At 40.5% G+C, this 20437-nt stretch overlaps 1 protein-coding gene across 1 annotated transcript; it reads right to left on the bottom strand.

Moving 5' to 3' along the window:
* Positions 1-4918: 4918 nt before the first annotated feature.
* piwil1 (piwi-like RNA-mediated gene silencing 1) lies at positions 4919-18359 on the bottom strand. The gene is made up of 21 exons (XM_003974464.3): positions 18239-18359; positions 17662-17755; positions 16280-16382; positions 15401-15529; positions 15099-15310; positions 14846-14967; positions 14685-14765; positions 13985-14182; positions 13343-13451; positions 13032-13158; positions 12553-12670; positions 11673-11787; positions 11374-11561; positions 9578-9650; positions 7976-8176; positions 7787-7890; positions 7638-7708; positions 7405-7558; positions 5656-5781; positions 5425-5572; positions 4919-5343 (listed from the first exon to the last, which is right to left on the bottom strand). The coding sequence occupies exons 2-21, from the start codon at positions 17728-17730 to the stop codon at positions 5227-5229; spliced, it is 2565 nt and encodes an 854-aa protein (XP_003974513.1). The 5' UTR covers positions 17731-17755; positions 18239-18359; the 3' UTR covers positions 4919-5226.
* Positions 18360-20437: the final 2078 nt, after the last annotated feature.

The following is a 20437-nucleotide window of genomic DNA, read 5'->3' as shown; positions in this document are numbered from 1 at the left end:
TGCTTTATGAATATATTGTGTGTTTGATTTTAAATAATTTCCAAGTTCTGATGTACTAAGAGATAAAGCATATAGACCATAGCATGTTATTACGAGCAGGCGCATGAAATCAGAATTTTATATGGAGATAAAATCGGGTGTAGTTTGACTTTTGTATCTGCTCAAAAACTCCTTGTTTTGTACAGTTTACTGCTTTTTTTTGTAAAATAGCTCGCAAAGGTCATCTAACCTGTGTTGCCATCAGAGAATCATCAGAGATATTTATGATATGTAAATGTGATGTTATTTTTGTGCATAACAGCTGATGCAATGGTCGAAATATGAGCAGCTTTCATCAGATGTTTCCTCTGTTCTGATTTGTCCTTGTCATAGTGCAAATGATTGAAATGCCGTCACCATATTTTGTTTTATTTCTTTTCCTCACCTGCTTGGCAAAACAGAAGAAGAGTGTTCATTTCACACCTTAAAGGCTCTGTTTCCGTCACGTAAGTGAGCAACTGAGGATACCCCGATAATGCTCCCCTCGTCTAATGCAGATGACATGGGTACCTTTAGTGTCTGGTATGCTACTGGTATCATTCTTATGACATTCCTTTTGTGTTGCTCTACCTTTTAGGTTAATTTAGGAACCTTTGTCTCACCAAATCACTGTTGCTAGGAGACGGTAACCCTAGCCAATGCATTAGACAAGATGTACGGTATCTTCAGTTGTTTCTCTGAGTGTTGTACATGATAATGTCTCCGTCTCCTGCAATAAGCCTCCCGCTGTAACTCATGGTGAGCTAAAAGGCAACTCCTTCATTTGGAGATGTTTCTCTTTAAAATAATTCCAACAGCAACTTAAACTGTCATTTAAGTCTCTCAATTTTATTTATTTCGACAATACAATCTGGTCAGCTAAGATATAATTAAAAAAAAACAAAAACATATCCAAATACTTATCTTGGCTTCCACATCTGGGCACTGTACTTTCAGGTTAAAGCTGGATCAGACAGGAACAGTTTGGCCTTTGCCCTCTGACCCCACCAACCTTGACCAAAATCCATTTCCCTCTAGTTTCGTACTGTTCTTACTGCCTGAATCCCTTTACTGACCTGGGATTCTCTATATTTTACTATAACTATGTCACCTTTCCAAACCTTCCTGTGCCCTCCCAGCATGATGCTGCCATCACCTTAACCTTCCCCCCTTGACTTTAACCCCCAGGGGGTCTCCACAGTGAGTCCATCTCCTCCATGAATTCCCCCTGTCCTCTGCATCCGACCAACTTCACCTCATCCTTCACAACATCCGGATATCTCCTCTCTGGTCGTCCTCTAGGTCTCTACCTGGCAGTTCCATCCTCAGCATCCTTCTACCGACATGCTTACTCCCCCTCTGTTCAAACCATCTCAATCTGGCTTCTCTGGCTTTAGCTCCAAAACCTTCCACATCTGCTGCCCCTCTGATGTTCTCAGTTCCCATCCTGTCTGTAGCTGTTACTCCCAAATGGAACCTCAGCATCTTCATCAGTGCCTCTTGTCTTCTCACTGTCTCGACACTAAACAGCATGTCTGGTGTCTCCACCAGCTTGTACACCCTTCTCACCCTTTCCTCATCTCATTCTTCTCTTGCAGCAGACCTCTTCTGTAGTAGGTGTAGATGTAGAGGTCCACCCACGTGCTGCTACCTCTGCTCTTGTATGTCACCATACGTTCCTGTCTCTTCAGAATGAAAGTATTTCCTTTAATATTTCCGGGGAGGCCCAACATTTGGATGATATTCCCAACTCGTCCGTGCAAACGCAACACAGATTACTTCAATGATGCTCAGTAAAATGATGGTACCCCATCCGGAGTGTCCGAGGAGTTTGGATGCTCTGAAAAGATAAGAATAAATCTTAATTTTACAGAATTTCCAATTCTATTTACAAGTTGCATTTACAAAAACACAGGCGTAAACATTTGTCCCTCTTTCTTTCTCAGCTTCGTTTGAATGAAGCCTTTTAGACCATGATTACAGAAGTGGAGTAGTGATTTGTAGTTTCACTGTAACCCAGCTGTATCAGTAAATTATATCTGAGAAGAAGTAAAGTGAATGTGATATAAATGTCCCACTTGTCCCAAGATGTATATGTGTGAGAGAATCTGCTGCCTTTGATGTTGAATGCACAGAAATGTCACCTCACATTGATTGATTAGACATCTGCTGTAAGTCTTTGTCAAGTCCTAGAAAGAGGCAGATAGGAATGGCTACTCTGCTGAGACAGGAAGGACTTTAGGAGGAGGAGGAAGTAGTGGCTGAGGTGACATTTAGGGATTTTTAACACCCTCAAACTGTCCCTTACGGGTCTTCCGTTACCGTAGGTCCCATTGGAAAAATTGGGCCCAACCAGAAGAGCAGCCTCTCCCGGAGTGCGTCCACACATCCCTGGCTCTGGGCAAGCCAACGTGGGGCCCAGCACTTCCACCAGGGCCCCACTGCATATGTCCTCCAAAAAGAAAAAGGGGACTGTTCTCCAAAGGGAAGAAAATTTTACAAAGACTTGGCGCTGTAAAATAACTTCTCAGTGTGCTCCTCTTTCTATAGATACATGTTAAACAAACAAAAAAAACCCACAAACCTCAGTGAACAGGTGGTTTTTATGAGCCAATATTCTTGTACAGCTGTTATATAGAATATTTGTATTTTTGTTAACCACATATTTTCAATAACTTGTTTCATATTTTGGTCCCAAGACCTCATGGTGCTGGCCGATGTAGATCTTTTCTTTTCTTTTTTTTTTCTTTTTTTTTTTACCTTGGACTGTCTGGCTAATAAAGATGTCCTATAGAGACGGCCCAGGGTTATTGTCCATTTTGCACTCGATCAAGTCTGACGACACTTTATATTTGGATCCATTTTGAGAAGAAATGAAGACTGAGCGGAAGCTCGGTGGCTTAAACTTGTTGCGCAGCCAGTCTCCTAAAATGAATTCCGCATGCTTCACTTGAGCACATTCCCTGCTTGAGCGTCCAGAGGACGTGGTGGGCTGAGCTTGGAACGTCAGGTACTGGCTGACTTGTGTACACTGTGACAGATCAGTCGACCCCAACATTAGACAGGAAACAAGCACATGCTCCACCAACAGGGTCTCCTAGCCCGGATGCAACGCCTCATAGATCCAACCTCCATGTACTGTATTTGCCTTATAATTGCACAATGCTTCGTAGGATTTTTATTTGTTGTTTTTCCCAGAGTGTGCAATGATCATGCCTGTTCATATGTGTTCATCCTGACTTGTGATGTGTAGGATTATCAATCGACTGGTGACCCCACAGAGGACCAGAACTTGACTGCACCCATCTGAAATCCCTGCAAAACATCTAAACACACCTTGTAAAAAGGTTTGCAGAGTCAAAATTACAGAGTGATTTTGACTGTTCAGCGAGACACAAGGCTACCTCTGCGCTTCCCGCCACTCGAAAATCTACTAAATCTGACGTATGTTTACTCAAGATGATCTGTGACCCATCGTTTTTCCGTGTGTCTCCAACTGCTGGTGCAGATATCTACAGAAATGCTATATCGGCACTTTTACAACGAGTACTGAATGTATGATGAAATGAAAGCTAATGTATTTCCCTGGCTGCCCAAATAGAGGGTGTTCACCTGTTAGCGCGTGGAATTGAATCAGTCCAATTCAGTTTTGCATTTCATTTTCATGCATCCTGAAATTAACTCTTATCTATTTATGGATCGGAAAAAGTCAAAACTGTATGCAAAGTGTTTTGTAACAATGTATGGATGTCAGCCTATAGCCATGTAAAACCTGAACTTGACCCTTTTCTCTTACAGACCATCATACGTTGCTTCGATTCTTCTTGAGTGACTTTTTTAGTACAGTTGTCCATTTGTAAAAGTGTTTTTTTTATGTATTTACTTGATTTTCAAACTGCCTTTTGGTACATTTATCTTAATAATCAAACAGTGCAAGCTTTTCCCATGGTGTCTTGATGACCATAGTGTTAAGTTTGCAGTCGTGTGCTAGCTTTATGCTAAAAAAAATGATCTGCCTATATTGATGGTTACCAATTATGTGGGTGTGCATGTGCAACATTTTTTAAGTTTAAATAAATTTGCTATTTTGTAAATGTTGTGTTTCCTAGAAGCACCAGAAATATACAACCCAGGTTGCACAGATCTGAGAGGGGGAGAATCAGAGAGGCCATTTTTCTCTTTTTGGGAGGAGCAACATGAATACTAACATAACATGAGCAAAAACTACAACACTGAAAAAGCAATTGACTGCAAGTCCACACAATAGATTGCACCCATATCCTGGCTCCAGAAGGATCTGCAAAGTATTTGGACCCTGACAACACTGCTGCTGCTGAGACCCCCGACGGGGCTATAAAGGGTCTGAATGCTGAACCACAATAATGCTGCCTAGTCCCATCAACAGTACCAGTAGTTTAAACTGGGTCTTTGATAGCACCAACAGACCTTACATTCTCTTTATATAAATTTCCCTGTTATTGTGAAACCTACATTTGTTTTGAACAATCGTAGCCTAAACACAGAAGAGGAAGCTGGTAGATTTTATGAGCTTAGAAAAATAAAAGGTCATGTAATTAAATGCCTTTTACTAAACATACAGGTAAAATATGTAATAATACTGTTCAAACCGGTAAAGTCTGTGATTGAATTGGCAAATGGGAAGGCATTTAGAGGCCAGTTAGGGCCATTCTGGCAGGAGCCTGGACACTGGAGCAGAATATTAAATCACTGGGCAGCCCAAAACACATGCACTCATGCTCCCACACGACAGAATTAGGGTCGTGTTACTTGTATATTGTCGACATTTTGGCCTTGAACAGTTTTCTAGACATTTATAATATAAGAGTGGTGCAAGAGAACATTTCACGCCTTTAGAAAACAACCCCCACCAGACAAACGGTACTGTGAAAATGTTTATTCACATCATTTTTAATGATTATGATGGCTTCAACAACTAGATTTAGAGCTTTCAAATGTAATAACATGAAAAACAAATGGATTCCATATTTGGGTTTTATTCAGGGAAGGATTTTATCAAAACCTTTAATAAAGGACAGGAAATTTAACAGCTAAGTTTCAACCATCTGGTGTTTAACGTAACAGATGAATCTAAAAAGCAAAACCAAAACCTTCCAGCGTGTAGACTAAACTGATGAAAACTCACATGGAACAAAAAAACGCCAAGCAAACGGCTTGTTATCTTTTTCTTTAAAGATAGAAGAGAAGGTTGTCCAGCTGCATGTTGGGCTCCTTGTGGATGCTCTGGCCAACAAGGAAAGCCAGTTTGTGGGCATACTGGCAGGGGGCGGGCACTCTGATAACCCCCTGTGGCAGACAATATATACAATGTTAACAAATGCTTTATTAAAGAGGTTAGCGCTGCAAAAGTATTAGCGGGGTCGCTACCTGCCAGTTGTAGTACATGTGGCACAGCTTGTACGTAAGTCTCTGCATGTGATCTGGCTTCAGACCACTACTGTCATGGATGACGTTGTAGTGAGTCGGCGAGACGCTTCCAGAGCGAACGGCCTGGCTCACAATGTAGAAATCATACCTGGTACAAAATGAGAGCAGGATTTTACGTATACATGTAGCAGATAATGACTACCTGACAGAAGCAACGTGGCCGACACCCACCACTCTGGACGAGTGACCTCTGTGTCAATGACAGTTCCTGGAAGTGGGTTGGACATCTTCCCACCGATGACGCTAAAGAACCTGCTGGCAATGCGCTTCTTCACCACCACCACACTCAGCTTGGGCCTATGATGAACAGGACGTAGGAACAGGCAAATAATAGTATTCATAAGTACTTCACTGAGCATCAACTGGCAAAAGCAAATCAATCTTGATTTATACAGCGTCTTTTACAATCAAAAATTGTTTCAAGGCGCTTTCCAGAATCCCAGGGCCTGACCCCAGACAAGCAACAGTGACAAGGAAAAACTCTCGACTATTGAATATTGAATAAGCTGCCAGTTGAGTGGGTCAGCGGGGTTGGAGGTCATCATGCAGCTCTGAAGGCGGCAGTACCTGTAAATCAGGGGTGCTCATTACGTCGATCGCGATCTACCGGTCGATCGCGGCGTGGCATTAAAAAATATCAGCCTATCATTCATCCCGTCACTTGATTGACATACAGGGCAACCAGTCAGAAGCGCTAAGCTATTCAGGGAATTACCGGTACCTCTGAATTTAGGCCATCGCTAAAGCTTATGGTCATCAAAATGAATGAGGGAGCGGGACCAAGTAAGAAGACAAAAACATATCACTTTCATACGGAATGGGAGGTGGACTTTTTTTCACGATGTCATTTTCCAAGTGCGTTGAAGATTATTAAGTATATGAAGATTATTAAGTATATGTAGATTATTAAGTCCAAATTCGTTTCCACCATGACTGATGAACATTTGGAAGTGTGCTTGAGAGTGGCTGTCAGCAGCTACTGTCCGGACTGTGCGTCCCTGGCTGATTCAATTCAGTGCAAGTCATCAAAGTGAACTCAGGCAATTACAAAAAAAATGTTAATAGTTAATTATTATGTGTTTTTCAAAATTGGCTCATTCGGTTATTCAAGGTACATCAACATACATTGTACGTACAAAGAATCCTCAATACATTTGAAAATGAGATGTTTTGCATTTTTGTGGGGGGTAGATCACTTTGACTTGGTCATTTTGTAAGTAGCTCGCATGCGGAAAAAATGTGAGCACCCCTGCTGTAAATGAATACAGAAGGGGGGGGGGGGGGGGGGGGGGGGGGGGGGGGGGGGGGGGGGGGGGGCAGAAAAACTACACAAGAAATAGCATCGCTAGTCTTAAGTATGATCATTTGTCTGTCTATGACAGGGGTCGGCAACCCAAAATGTTGAAAGAGCCACATTGGACCAAAAAAACCAAAAACCAAATCTGTCTGGAGCCGCAATAAATTAAAGCCTTATAAAAACTTTATTATGAAGTCAACACATGCTGTAAGTGTCTATATTAGCCCATTAAAAAAAAAAAAAATCAGTAGGCTACAAATACATAATGAGCAATCATGATTAAATGTTTATTTTCCCTGCAGCATCCTGGAGAGAATGACGCACCACGTGACCACTCTGCTGCACGATGGTGCTTTAACTTCCATTATAATGAGATCTTGAAATTAAATACTTATTATACACATTTTTGCAGCATTGGAAAACTTGTAGAATGTTTGTTGTGTTTTTCCTCCTACAGAAATTATATCAAAACAAAACATATATTCACACATCTTTTTACATTTTTATATTTTTGAAAAAGCTCCAGGGAGCCACTAGGGCGGCGCTAAAGAGCCACACGCGGCTCCAGAGCCGCGGGTTGCCGACCCCTGGTCTATGATAATAACTGCAAGACAAGCACTCACGCGTAGTCTGCCCCCAGTGACTTAATGGACTCTAGAATCTGGGCCACTTCAAAGGTGGCCACGCTCAGCAGCTGGCCGTCTCCCACCCCATCTCGGTACACAATAATGCGCGAAGGCAGGCAGTTGTTGCACTTCAGGTACTCTTTAAGTGCCGCTGTAAGACAAAGAGCTCTCATGTTGAAATTTCTCCTGCTGAAATTCCTTCAGTTGCAAATATAGAAAATGACCTTTACCAATAAAGGGACTCTTCAGGCCGTCCATGATTTCCTGACCTTTGTGCTGTAGTACACATCTAGAGAACCACCTTTGAAAAGAAATAGAACTTGCAGTACAGCAAAAACACAGATGCACAAGCCCCGCGCAGTGTTTTGTAGATACCAACCTGCTCATTCTCTGGTTCAAGCTTGCCACAAGGGCCCCAATGGACCTTTTCCCAGCAGAGGTGTCGTGATAGCAGTCGATGCCAACAATCATCAGATGCTTTAGCTATGGAAAGTTTGAGGAGGCAGAATTAATCTCATTTACCACAAATATGTCTATTCATTTCTAAAGTCTTGTGTGCGTGACATACTGGGATTTCGACACTCCACAGCTCTCCTCCCATTTTACAAGCCATCTGAAGCGCAATCTTTGTGGCCACAGTCATGAGGGCCTTTGGACGGCTCAGAGTGCGGGAGACCACACACTGGCTGGGGACGGGACAGTCCACACACAGATACTTCTTAATATTGTCGTACTTGTCCTTCCTGCTGCTGGGAAGGACCACCACCACCTAACAAACAGACATGTGCATCAAATCACTCCTAAAAAGCAGGCACCTGGATAGCCTGTATATGGCTCGGGAAGAACAGTCACTCCGTTTCATTAGGATATAGAAACATCATGGATACACAACTGGATCCATTTCATATGTATGAGCACCAAACTGTCATTAAATACAAAACCAAGAGATGCTAGTGACAGTGAGATGAACCTTCACAAAGCTTTCCAGAAATTCAGATCAGAAATAACCACTTCTCAACAAAACATCTAAATCCCGACTGCAACACAACGCTGTGATTTCAATGTGATCCGTGCTACCCATTAGTAACAGAATTATCCATGGAGGGCTGCACAGATCTTAGTCACAGCCCAAAACCTCAGGGCCAATGTGTCCTGGTGAAGGTCTAGTACATCCTGTGGGTAAGCCCCATCCAGCATAAACTTCAATTAAGTCTATTTATATAGCACTTGGCAATAAAGTAGAATAAAACTAATAAATAAAAACAGATATAAAATGCTGTCTGTATTAGCTGTCAAAAGCCAGTCCAGTGGGGCTCCGAGTTCAGATTTAATAGGGCGCAGATCTTCAAGGGAGCATAGAGGATCATCTGAGGGGGAGAGGTCATTAATTATAATAAAGACCTATTAGATGAGTGACGCAAACTCTGAAATTAGCACATCCAGGCTGGAGTTTCTAATGCGGGTTGACCTGCCTTTGTTCAGCATTTTCACATTGCCAGCAGCCGAGAAGTGTTTGACTGTCATTTTCCAGAATATTTCATGAAGAATTAAGACTTATATATTTTTTTTTTTATAATTTTTTGTTTAGCAAAAAGCCTCTGCGTCCATGTTGTCATTACGAGGCACCAGTGTTGTAATATTTCCAGTCAGTGGTGAGCAGTGGGACAGAAATGTACCGTAGCTCGTTCGACATCGTCAGCAGGGTTTGACAACCTTGGGGGAGGGGCTGGAGATGCTCAGGTTTAGGCAGTGCCGAGTGGTCGTTTATTGCCAAGTTCATAATAAGGCCACTTAGTATGTCTGAGGCTGGCAATATTGCCATAAATAACTGTGTCTTGTTTAGAGCTCAAAATCTGCAGTGGAATCTCTTCTGAGCAGCTGGTGGATATCGTGGTCTTTTTTTATACCTACACAAGCTTTAGCTGTATAATGGTTCTAAAACGTCGGGATTTTCCAGGCATGAGACACTTCCTGAATGTGCTTCCATTATCGAATGTGTAGATATTTGATTTGTTTAGTGAAAAAAATGAGGGGAAGTCTCAGTCCAGCAGAGCTCAGTCTCCAGGCTGTCCAATGGCAAAACCAGAACATGTCAGTCAGGTACAGCAATGAAAAGGGCTTCAGAGAGAAGAGCCAAACTGTCTTACAGTTCATCACGCGTGTCACTAACCATCTGAGTGCGGGGCCCAACATTCTGCTTCATGGCTTTAAGAAGACTATCCTGTTGATCCTCATATTCAATCCTAAATAAATGAAAGAGCAGACACCACAAGGACGAGTGTGAAACAGTCAAACTGTGAAACTGAGCCAAACTTCTTCATGCAAATTACAATTTGTAAAAAAAAGTTTTAATAGTTAATATACCGTAATTTCTGGACAATAAGCCGCTACTTTTTTCTGCACTTTAAACACTGCAGCTTATTCTACGGTGCGGCTTATTTATGTTTTTTTCGTGGCGCACTATCACAACTATTGTGAATCAGTCATTTTTACTAACCCTCATCAACGTGGAAAATACTAGAAGAAAAGTATATGATGCGACTTTTAGTTAAAAGTGATCACTCTGGCAGTTGAAGAAGGAAAATCGAGCTGCCGCGCGTAATCTTGGCGTACATTACGGTAATCAATGGCGAGAAGGTGGAGACTCCCGCCTGAAGAACTGATCAAAAGCAAAAAGACGACAAAAGCTTTTAGACGTAAACATCGCAGGTGGACTGAGCTTGAAAACGTTCTGGAAGACTGGGTCAACACACAGAGAGCAGGCGGCTGCGGTGTTTCCGCTGTACAAATCAGACGGAAGGCAAAAGCAATCGCCACCGCGGTGAAAATAGAAGATTTTAGAGGTGGGCCATCGGGTTTTTAGATTGTTCATTGTTTGAGTAAAAAAGCATAAACAACGTAATTTGTGTGTAGCTGATACAAACGTATATTTCAAGGTAGCTGCATTACACACACTGTGAGAAAAAACCGGTACAGTGATCCCTCGCTATATCGCGGTTCATCTTTCGCGGCTTCGCGGATTTTTTTTGCGAGTCGTTCATTGCAGTTCTCAAATATAATCGAAGGTGGCATATCCGTTTATAAAAATCTTCTTGCTCAGAAAAAGAAAGAGCGCCAACAACTACCCATAACAATGTTCTTCTCTCGGAGAAAGACTCCTGCGCCTTCAGTAGAAACAGACGCTCCAGCGGAGCGGAGTCAGGACGAAAAGGCACAGCTGGGACTGGGAAATACGCGAGTGACAATGTTTCCAATCTTGTACAGTATTACTATATTAAAATTATTGTTTTAAACAAAGTTTGGTCTTTAAAACAGGTTTTGATGTTTGGTTTCATTCTACTGTTCAGTATTGCATTGTAAAATAATAAAAAAAAATAAAGTTGCTACTTCGCGGATTTCACTTTTCGCGTGTTACTTTTGGAACGTAACTCCCGCGATAAACGAGGGATCACTGTACAATATATTTATGGTGCTAAACGGATTAAATTAAAAGAAAAGTTAAAAAATCCTGACGTGATAAAAATTGGATTTAAGGTCTCTGTATAAACATACAAGTGAAAAGAGTGGCTGTTGTTTCTTACCTGTCTGTTTGTCACTCGTCAGTGACTCGTCTCTTACGGTAATAAAAACATATACCGGTACTGAATGTTTTCGATCTAATTTTTCATATTACTACGTGGGATACCTGCGGCTTAAAATACGGTGCAGCTTGTATAAGTACAAAATTGATTTTCTTTCTAAAATTAGATTATGCGGCTTTTAATCAGGTGCGCTCTATAGTCCGGAAATTACGGTAATCTACTTTCAATGCCTAATTTCCCCAGAAACATAAAAGGTGACTTTTTAGTAATAACTTCCTCCTTTGTGAAACATTTTTATCAAAACGCAACTTTACACTACAGGATCGAGATGACTTGATTTATAGTTAAATTAATTTTGGGTATTTAAAAATCAAAACAAACTTACATTTTTGCCCTCTGGAGAGTGATACCAAGTGGACCTGCGACCTTGTGGAGGTTCTGCAGGAGGTTCTGTGCTTCATTGGTGTTGCGGCGGGTGTAAAACAGCAACCAGTTTTCCAGTGGAGGAGCACTGATCACGTTCACTCCACGCATCTCTCTTGTCCAGTCAGCAACCACGGGGTCATATTCATACTAGACCACAGGGGTGGGGAATCTCTTCATTAGGATTAGATAATGCCTCTTGCATTGTGTACAATCTATTAATTTCAAATAAGGCAAATTTGAAAAGGACAAGAATTGTACCGATGCTGAGCCCTGCAAAATCTTCTCTCCTGGAAGGAGTCTTCCATTTAAATTGAGCAGCTTCCTTTCAAAGTTCAGTCCCCACTTCTCCAACTCTGCCCTGGCATCAGCGTTCCTAGACAATAATTTGCGTTATGTAAATCAAAGCCAAAGTTAACACTGCCTCGTGACAAAAGGAAAAGGTCATATTTATAGCATGTCTTAACAAGCACCAGTATAATATTGCCAAAAAGGTGATGTGCAATACCAGCCACAACCAAAGAATGAGGCCATAATGATAATTATCGATGACCTTTCGGATCTAAAACGGTTTGGTAGAACAGATTTTAATTTAAGCTGTAGCCAATGCAACTGAAATAAATCAATGAAGAGACTGACTTAGATGATGCTAGATGCTGATGTTGGACAATTTCAACACCATTCTAACATTCAATGAACTTCCTCTGTCAGTGTTACAGCTGGACATGTGTCAAAAGACAGGTGACAATCTAATGGTGTCTGTACCCATTTGGGACAACCTCCCACTACACAGGTAACAATGGAATATATCCAAATCCATTTCTCTTGTGTCTACAAGAGAGCAGAACCTGGAAAACCTGCTGCAGTTGTGACATCATCACTTCTTCCAATTGATATGGTTGTAGTCCACATGACTTTTGGATAAACAACATTTCCACATTAGGATACCAAAGGAATTTGATTTAAAATGCATTTACTCTACATGCACAATAACAGGATCAACCTAAACTGAAAACCAAAACGGAGTGAGTGCTACTCAGGCAAGTGAAGTTAAACCAAAATAAGATTATTGGGGTCAATAGCATCTCATCTCTCTGTAAAACATTCATGGCAGGCCTTCAAAAATCTGTTAATCACCTACCTCTGTATGTTTGACATAAATCTGTTGAGCCGTTGCTCCCTCTGCTCTGGTGTCAGTCTGGTATGCACACTCAAGTCTCTCATGATATTGAAGTCAGAACGCATCTTGTCAGTCAAACCTGTCAAATAGGACATCTTAATTTCTAGAAGTTTTACTGAATGCATGCCGTTTCTTTGGAGAGAAGAACATGCTGCAATCAATCTGTTCTAAAAAATCAAGGCCCAGCTAAAGTATTTTCAGAAGCTCTGTAGGATTCACACATTTTAGGTGAGATGTTCACTAAAGAGACCAAGATGTGAACATTTCAAGACTGTCAAGTCAGATAGATCAATCTGAAAATCTAGTTTACTGATTTTATATTTATGAAAACACCAAGAGGACTGTGCCTTTTTTTTTTTTTTTTAAACTTCATGAGCCTAAATGAATTACTGCTCTTCAACACCACCCCGATGGCCTCTCACACAGACTTGGACAATAACCTGTGAGGTAGCACAGCTCAGGTAGTAACATAGCTGGTCCACGAGGAGGACTACCACTGGGACCCAACCTCTTCACATGGCTGACCAGCAGGGCCTGGTTCCCATCAGTGATTTCCACCCCATATTGCTAAGAACACAAGGTGTAAACATTTACAACAAAAATGTTTGGTGAGGTGACCAAGTTGCTCTACATCTGAGAAACAAATTGTAAAATCCACAAACAAAATGTAAGACACATTTTAGGGAACAAGTGTGTGATATTCTTAATCCCGACTATTAATCATTGCAACACACGTTATCAGCGCACATACATTCTTGTAGTAGTCCCTGAAAGAAATGTTTGTCTCTCCTCTTGTGAAAGTATTGCTTGGAGTGTGGTCCCATGCAATATCATCAATCCTGTAAGTTTTGTTGTTGTACCTACAAAAACACAGGAGCGTTAGTGTTTGATACAATTACTGGAGGAGCGTTTTCAATTCACAGGTCTTCCCCTACCTACAAGCATTAACATATATAAAATGCTAATATACAAAATGCCTGCATGATGGGGAGTATTTAAGTTGGTTAAAGGCATTAGTTTTTTCATTTTCTTGATCACTTCTTGCCCTTCAGGGTCACAGGGAGGATGCTAGAGCCTATCCCAGCTGCAAATGGTGAAGGCAGGGTGTTCATTGCAGGGCCTTATGTGAGCAAGTGTGGGTTTGGTACCTTGCTCAGGGGTACCCTGGCATTGCTCTGAAGGTGTTTTGGCACCTCCCCCTACTACCAGAACACCTCACATGTTTTGTCTACACTGGGTGTGGAACTGAGATCCCTCCACTTCTCAGCACAGTCCTCAACAGACTGACCCCCCACCCCCACACAACACCCCCAAACCCCTATGGAGCTTCAAAACCTTCTCATGATTTTGCTTTAGAAAGTTGCTAGAATGCAGGGATCTGTGTATTTCTTACTTGGTGAGGATTATAAGTCCAATGAGCTCCTTGGTGCAGATGTCTATGAAATTATGTGATCCACATTGTTGTCTTAAATTTATCATGAAATCAAGAACAGTCTCACTGCGAAGGACCCTGTGGCTGACATCAGTACACATCATGATGGCTGACTCGTAAGGCAAGATGGTCGAGGTGTAGCCAGACCATATAGTCAGCCTAGGAGAGAGAAAAAGGGGATAAATTTATGTTCATGGATGTTTCCATTAACTGCCACCTGTGTGTTAAAATACCTATTTATGGAAAAGTAGCTGATCCGAGATACATTTGAGACGCAAATAAAATTTACCTTATAAAATGTTTCATATAGACGCAGATTTAAAAGAATGACAGTTTGTCATTTTGTTGCTGTACAAGTCTTAATTGGGGACGATGCACCACCGCAAAAACAGATATATAAATTGTTTGTTTCTCCAAATGCAGCTGACCCTATAATTGCTCATGAAGAAACCTACACTGGATTGCACTTGGAACAAATCCTGTAAAACAAATTTATGCTCACAACTCAAATTCTGTGCTGGCAAATATTGTTCAAAGATGATTGGTATAAATTGGTGACATGACAGTTATTATATTGATCAATTGTGAATGAAAATATTTATAAAAATGTGTTTAATGCTAACCTGAACTGTACAAAAAACAATGAAGCAAAATAATCTACCTGTGCTGTGGGATGTCGAGTGGATCATTGGGGTTGTAAAAGTTGCGCCCGATCTGCTGCATATTTAGAATTTTCAGGATCCTGCATTAAAACACAAAAACAATTAAATCTGTTAGACACTTGCTAATTCCAATGTACACTTTTATTAAAGGAACGCTTACCTTCTAAATATGATGTTGTAAAGCTGAATGCACATTGGAGATGATGGTGGCAGCTCATTTGTCAGGGTGACTGTTATCTGAATCTTCTCTCCATTGCGGGTCTCACTGTGCAGCACAGTCGCCTAAAACACGGTTGATAAATTGCAGCACATTTTGACACACGAACAAAGCAAATGCATGCACACATCAAAGACAATAAAACAGCAACCTGCCCAACAAGGACAATCATCGAATGTTGGAATAATCAGATCACCTTGTCCGGAAGTCTATGAGGTAGGAAAAGGAGAGCTCCATCAAAGGTTCGTGCTATACCCAATACTTCATGCTGAAAGAGCAGAGCAGTTCGCAAACGCCGCGACTCGATTGGCGGTTGATAGTCCACGTGATACTGATACAGAACCCACTGAGGGCGGGACACAATACGAAAGAAGTTTGCTATCAATGGAACGACAGAGCCACTTGATCCTGGAGAAAGAAAAACAAAACACACAGAACGTCAGCACTAATATCATAACATACAAGGTATAATGTGCAAAAAGTTTGATTTCAACAAACCACTCTTCGACTCCTTTACATGCTCTATAAACTGTCTGGTGTTGACCCCTGTATCATTGAAATCCCGGCGGCGTCCACCTCTTTCTCCTAGTTTTACTTGTTGAAATCCAACTGACATCTCAACAACAGCTATTAAAAACAAAGAAATGGACATTAAGTACTTCACAATGTAAATATTAAAATTAGTCCAAATCCATGCTGGTGCTAAATACAAGAAGCAACATGGAGTGAATATCAAATGATATATCACAGATCAAGCCATTAAACTACAGTTTAAACTAGACGGTAAAGGTGCTGTGTAGAAACATCTGAACTAATGTCTGCACTGCGGCCCAGCAGTTCATGTGTGGTTGTATATGTGCAGCCACCAAAATGACTTTCGCTGGGTTTCCCTGATACGCGGAAGCGTCACGGAGAGCAGCGCAATGAAAATTGTACTCAATCCACGGTTCACACCAGAAGCAAATTTACCATTTATCATACCAGTGTTGTGTAGTTGTATCCTGTAGATAATATGAAATGTATGAAATACTAAAATCTTAAATGTTTATGTAATCTTTATTGTCCATTTATCTTCCAGTTTTCCCAAGCAGTCTCTGGTCTATGTGCGTCTCGTATTCTTTTTTAATACTGACAACTTTATAAATGCCCACAAAAAATGAAATTGCAGTGTCGATTTGCAGTGTTTTATTGAACTCGATTCGCTCGTGACTAGTGCACAAAATAGAGCAGACGTTGAACAATGGCTGCACGTTGCGTGCCAATCGCAGCCATTCAAGCCACAGAAATACCTCCGCTTTCAAGCGCTTCCACCTTCAGTGTGAACCCAGTGTTAGAGTGAAACAGCCCCCATAAGAATCCAAAATGACTTGTTCATACTTTTTTGAGCAAGTTGTCCTGGGACACCTTTCTGTCTGCCCCTACCAACCAGATCTCCTTCGGCTTCTGGAGCAGCACTAGTCGCTGTAGCAGGCTCTCGAGTCTGGCTCCAAGGAAGACAACAGAAAATGCATTAATAAGGCTTCTTTTTTCAAAATTAAATAACATTTTCTTCTGCCCCCACATTCTTTCAGTTTTCTGTCCTACAAGTTCATATAATTATCAAACAATGAACCTTTTAAAATGTCCTCGGGTTACCTGAAAAGTCTCATTGTCATGACTTAGGTACTCGGTTATGCCATCAAGCACCATTTTAACTATGACAGTCCTTAAGACTTTTCAACAGTTACTAAAGTTTAACTGGGGACAAAAGTGAAACCCTAATCTAAGTAAAACAGTTTAATTCCTTCTTTAGTCAAAGTTGTTACAACTTTAAATCTTGAATTTGGATAATTGCACCTACCATATGCACAAAGCATCAAATTAGTGACAACCTTTAAAGTAAATACATTTATTAAACTGAGACTAAGTTGATTTTTAAAAATAATTTTCATAAATAAATGACTATAATTTAGAGATCAAGTGGCATCAAATAAACAGAATGAATGAGGTCTAAATGTGTTGTTCATGGGTTATCGGTGGGTATAATGGCTGCCGATCATTATCAGCCAATATGGACCTGAAACAGCTTGAGGGTGGGCTCCAAAAAAGCCAATTGCATTATTATTCATAGTAAATTAACTACTCAAATGGCTAGTTTTCCCTCTCTTTGTGGAAGAGAGGTTGGCAGGATGAGTTCTCCCGTCTGGGATCCTGAAAAAGACGTAAAATTCACTGCTTGCCATGCATGTGACACTGAATTCCTTGTTCCTTGGGAAGATGCCAAACAACAGAACACACCAAGTATGAGAAACAAATCCGGGATTCAAACAAAAAAAAAAAAAAAAAAAAGCTGCCACTCAGCTGACTGGAAGTGAATCTTTTGTCTGGATCTCAAAAGGAGGGACAGTAAAAGGTGGGAGGATATGGAGTTCATTGGCCTTGAGGAGCAGCCTCTTTCTGTGGTTGAAAACATGGGGTTCCAACGAATGACATGGAGCTATGTCTCTCCTCAGTATAAATACTTAATGCATTTTCCTGCAACTTTACGGGACGTACACATTTATCAATTTTAGTACAAATGTTTTACCCCTTTAAGTGGTCCACCAATCTAGATTGTAATTACGGGATGTGGAGGATTATTATTCTCCATAAATTCTGGGATTGGTACTGGTGGATTTATGATTCCTGTAATAGAACAGGCCCCCAAAAATGCTGATGGAGCAACCTAGTCATTAGTGCAAAGGTAAGAGTCCGTATACAGGAAGTGACGAAACGCTTACGGCTCCAGGAGCTGCGGTCTCCGTGCCACGAGCCCTGCCGCGTGATCTTGCACGTGCTCGCCCAGTCATCGTAAGGCACTTCCCGGCGGCTTACCTGCATAAAAAGATTAAAACGCTGACATTTAAGTCGTAAACTGACTTTTCCCTTAACTAAATACATTATGATCCAAACTACAGTGGATGCAAGTGGAAAACACTGAAATGCAGCCTAATAATTTATAAAAATGTAACGTTCACAAAACCGTAAAATGTGCCATTTAAGGCCCTGTTACGGGGCTAGCAAACATTATCGTCAAATAAAATACTACCACTAAGTAAAAACGATATTAATTCTGGAGTGGTAAGATAAGACAATTTCAATCTGTCAAACGTTTTCCGATCAGAAGTTTGGTCATCCATTAGCCTAGCTTAATGATATTAGCGAGAATAATTGGCGGAGTTTATTTCAAGAACAAGTGACGAACAGCAGTAGAAAAAAATGTTTCAAATGTTTCATATTGACATTTTATAAATTAAAATAACAGTGATAGGTTTTGAAATTCCCCGCCATAATCAGAAATCATATCGATATACTTACTATACGTACGAAGCGACAACGTGCTCAGCACAAATGCTTCAACGGCGGAGTGGCGCATCAACACATGCGGCTGTCATTCGCCTTTTCAAGTCAATTATACATTTCCTTTATACTCACATTCAAAATGCGTACCTTAAGGTACGTGTCTACATTACTATCTTTAGAAACGAATGACTTTAATAAAACGTTTCATATTTAAAGTCTTAATTTATTTTGAATCCAAGAACTAGTTTTAGGCGCAATGATCTCTGTTGTACGACTCGTTTTGGGGGTTTGCCACCTCATTTGTGACCACTAGATGGCAGCAAAGTCTATTTTACGTTAAACTATCTGCTGAATAATGTTGATATAGTGTTTGTTGTCAACGCCAGACCTGATTCAGGCCCTTTGTTGCTGAAACACTTTGAAAAGGACATTTTTGTTAAGTAGTGATGACCTTTGAAAGCTAATCAGACGACATTTTTTATAATGTGAAGGGGAGTTTGTGGGAAAATTTAGTGATTCAAGTCGGCTAACTGGCTTCAGGCACATTTCAGAAGTAAAGAGAGAGTTGAACCTTGAGTTCAATTCTGATTGTGGTGGAGACAGAAACCAGTTTACTTGAAAGAGTCTATATGAACATTGGAAAAGATACAGGTAGAAAATATACAACTGTGGTTAAATGCAACTGAGACCTTTTTAAGGTTTCATAAATTATTTACATGTTCTGTGAATTTTGGTTGATTAACTAATTCATAGTATGTGGCGATAGTATTTCTTCAGAGCTAACCTTGGGCTTTTGTGACTGTACTGTATTTTAAAAAATACAACAGAAGCAAACATAAGCTTCTCATTAGGTTTTCAGACTTATAGTTCATTGTTTTTGTCAGGATGTAAAGGACCTTTCTTCCTATACATTATTTACTGACAATGTCTTTGAAAAGGTGACTTTTCAAGGCTTTTACCAAAGACTTTAATTCCAAATTAATAATAATTTCTATTTAGGTTTATTAGAATATTAGGTTATTGGGCTTTGTTCTTTTTTATGCTGTAATCTAGTCTTTTAAGCAAATACTTAAACTTATACAATAAATGTCTATAGTCCAGCAATCCAAATGCATTAGTGAAAATGAACAAAGGCCTCTGAGAAACACAAAATTGTTATTTTTTGTTTAAAAAAAAAATCCTTTGAGGGGCTACAGGAAGTGCACTGAAAATGTTGCAGCCAGCTGGGACATAAATAAAACTGCTTAATACAACAAACTCATCCTGCAGCCTCCATTTGCATGAAACCCAACATGCATGATCTGTTGAAATAAACCCATTTATTGGGTATTTTGTCTTAGTCAGTATCACAGTTGAGGGTGCCCTCTTCCCCGTCCCTACATTGGAAACACCTCCTGGTGCGCAGTGTTATTCAAATGCATGCCTCTCAATAAAAGCTTTGATTTATGACATGTTGAAAGCTTCAGTTCACCACTGCATTTTTATTCAACTGATTATTGCAAAACTAGAACAAGAGGGGATTTTGAATAATGCTGCACTATGATACCAGTAAGTGGGTTTAGAAAATTAGATTAGTCTCTTGCCTGCTGTGGAACCCATAATCTGCTTTGCATCAGTGTGCTTTGCTTTAAAGACACACACGCACACACGCACACACACACACACACACACACACACACACACACACACACACACACACACACACACACTCATACACGCACGCACACACACACACACACAAAGATATGATAGCAACACTAACCAAAAAGTCAGTGGGAGACATATTTAAGATTTTAAAATATAGAATTCTACTATTGTTGCTACTTATAATTTCTGTGGATAATTTAAGGATCTACAAATACATGAAAAAGTCCATTTGCACTTCATTTTAGCTTTCTGAACAGCTCTTTTAAACAGGCACCGACAGCCAACTACGTATGTGGGATCAAAAAAAAATTCTGCACTGTTATGAACCACATTACTTTCTTTCTCAGCTGCAATTAGTGGAATTCTGAAATGAATGCCTAGCATATCTGAAAATTTACTTTTCTTGAACGTTTTGAGTTGATTTATTGCCATAAAGGTACCAATGGTTTCATTCAGTTAATAATGTTTACTCAAGTTTGAGTCTTTGGTACAGTTTACAGCTGCACTATAAATGTGCTTTTACGGAGATGGAAATCAGGCAACATGCTGATCAGCAGAGTCCTGCAG

This window comes from Takifugu rubripes, chromosome 21, assembly GCF_901000725.2.
Source record: "Takifugu rubripes chromosome 21, fTakRub1.2, whole genome shotgun sequence".
Classification (NCBI taxonomy): domain Eukaryota; kingdom Metazoa; phylum Chordata; class Actinopteri; order Tetraodontiformes; family Tetraodontidae; genus Takifugu; species Takifugu rubripes.
This window is presented reverse-complemented; position numbering and strand designations above follow the sequence as displayed.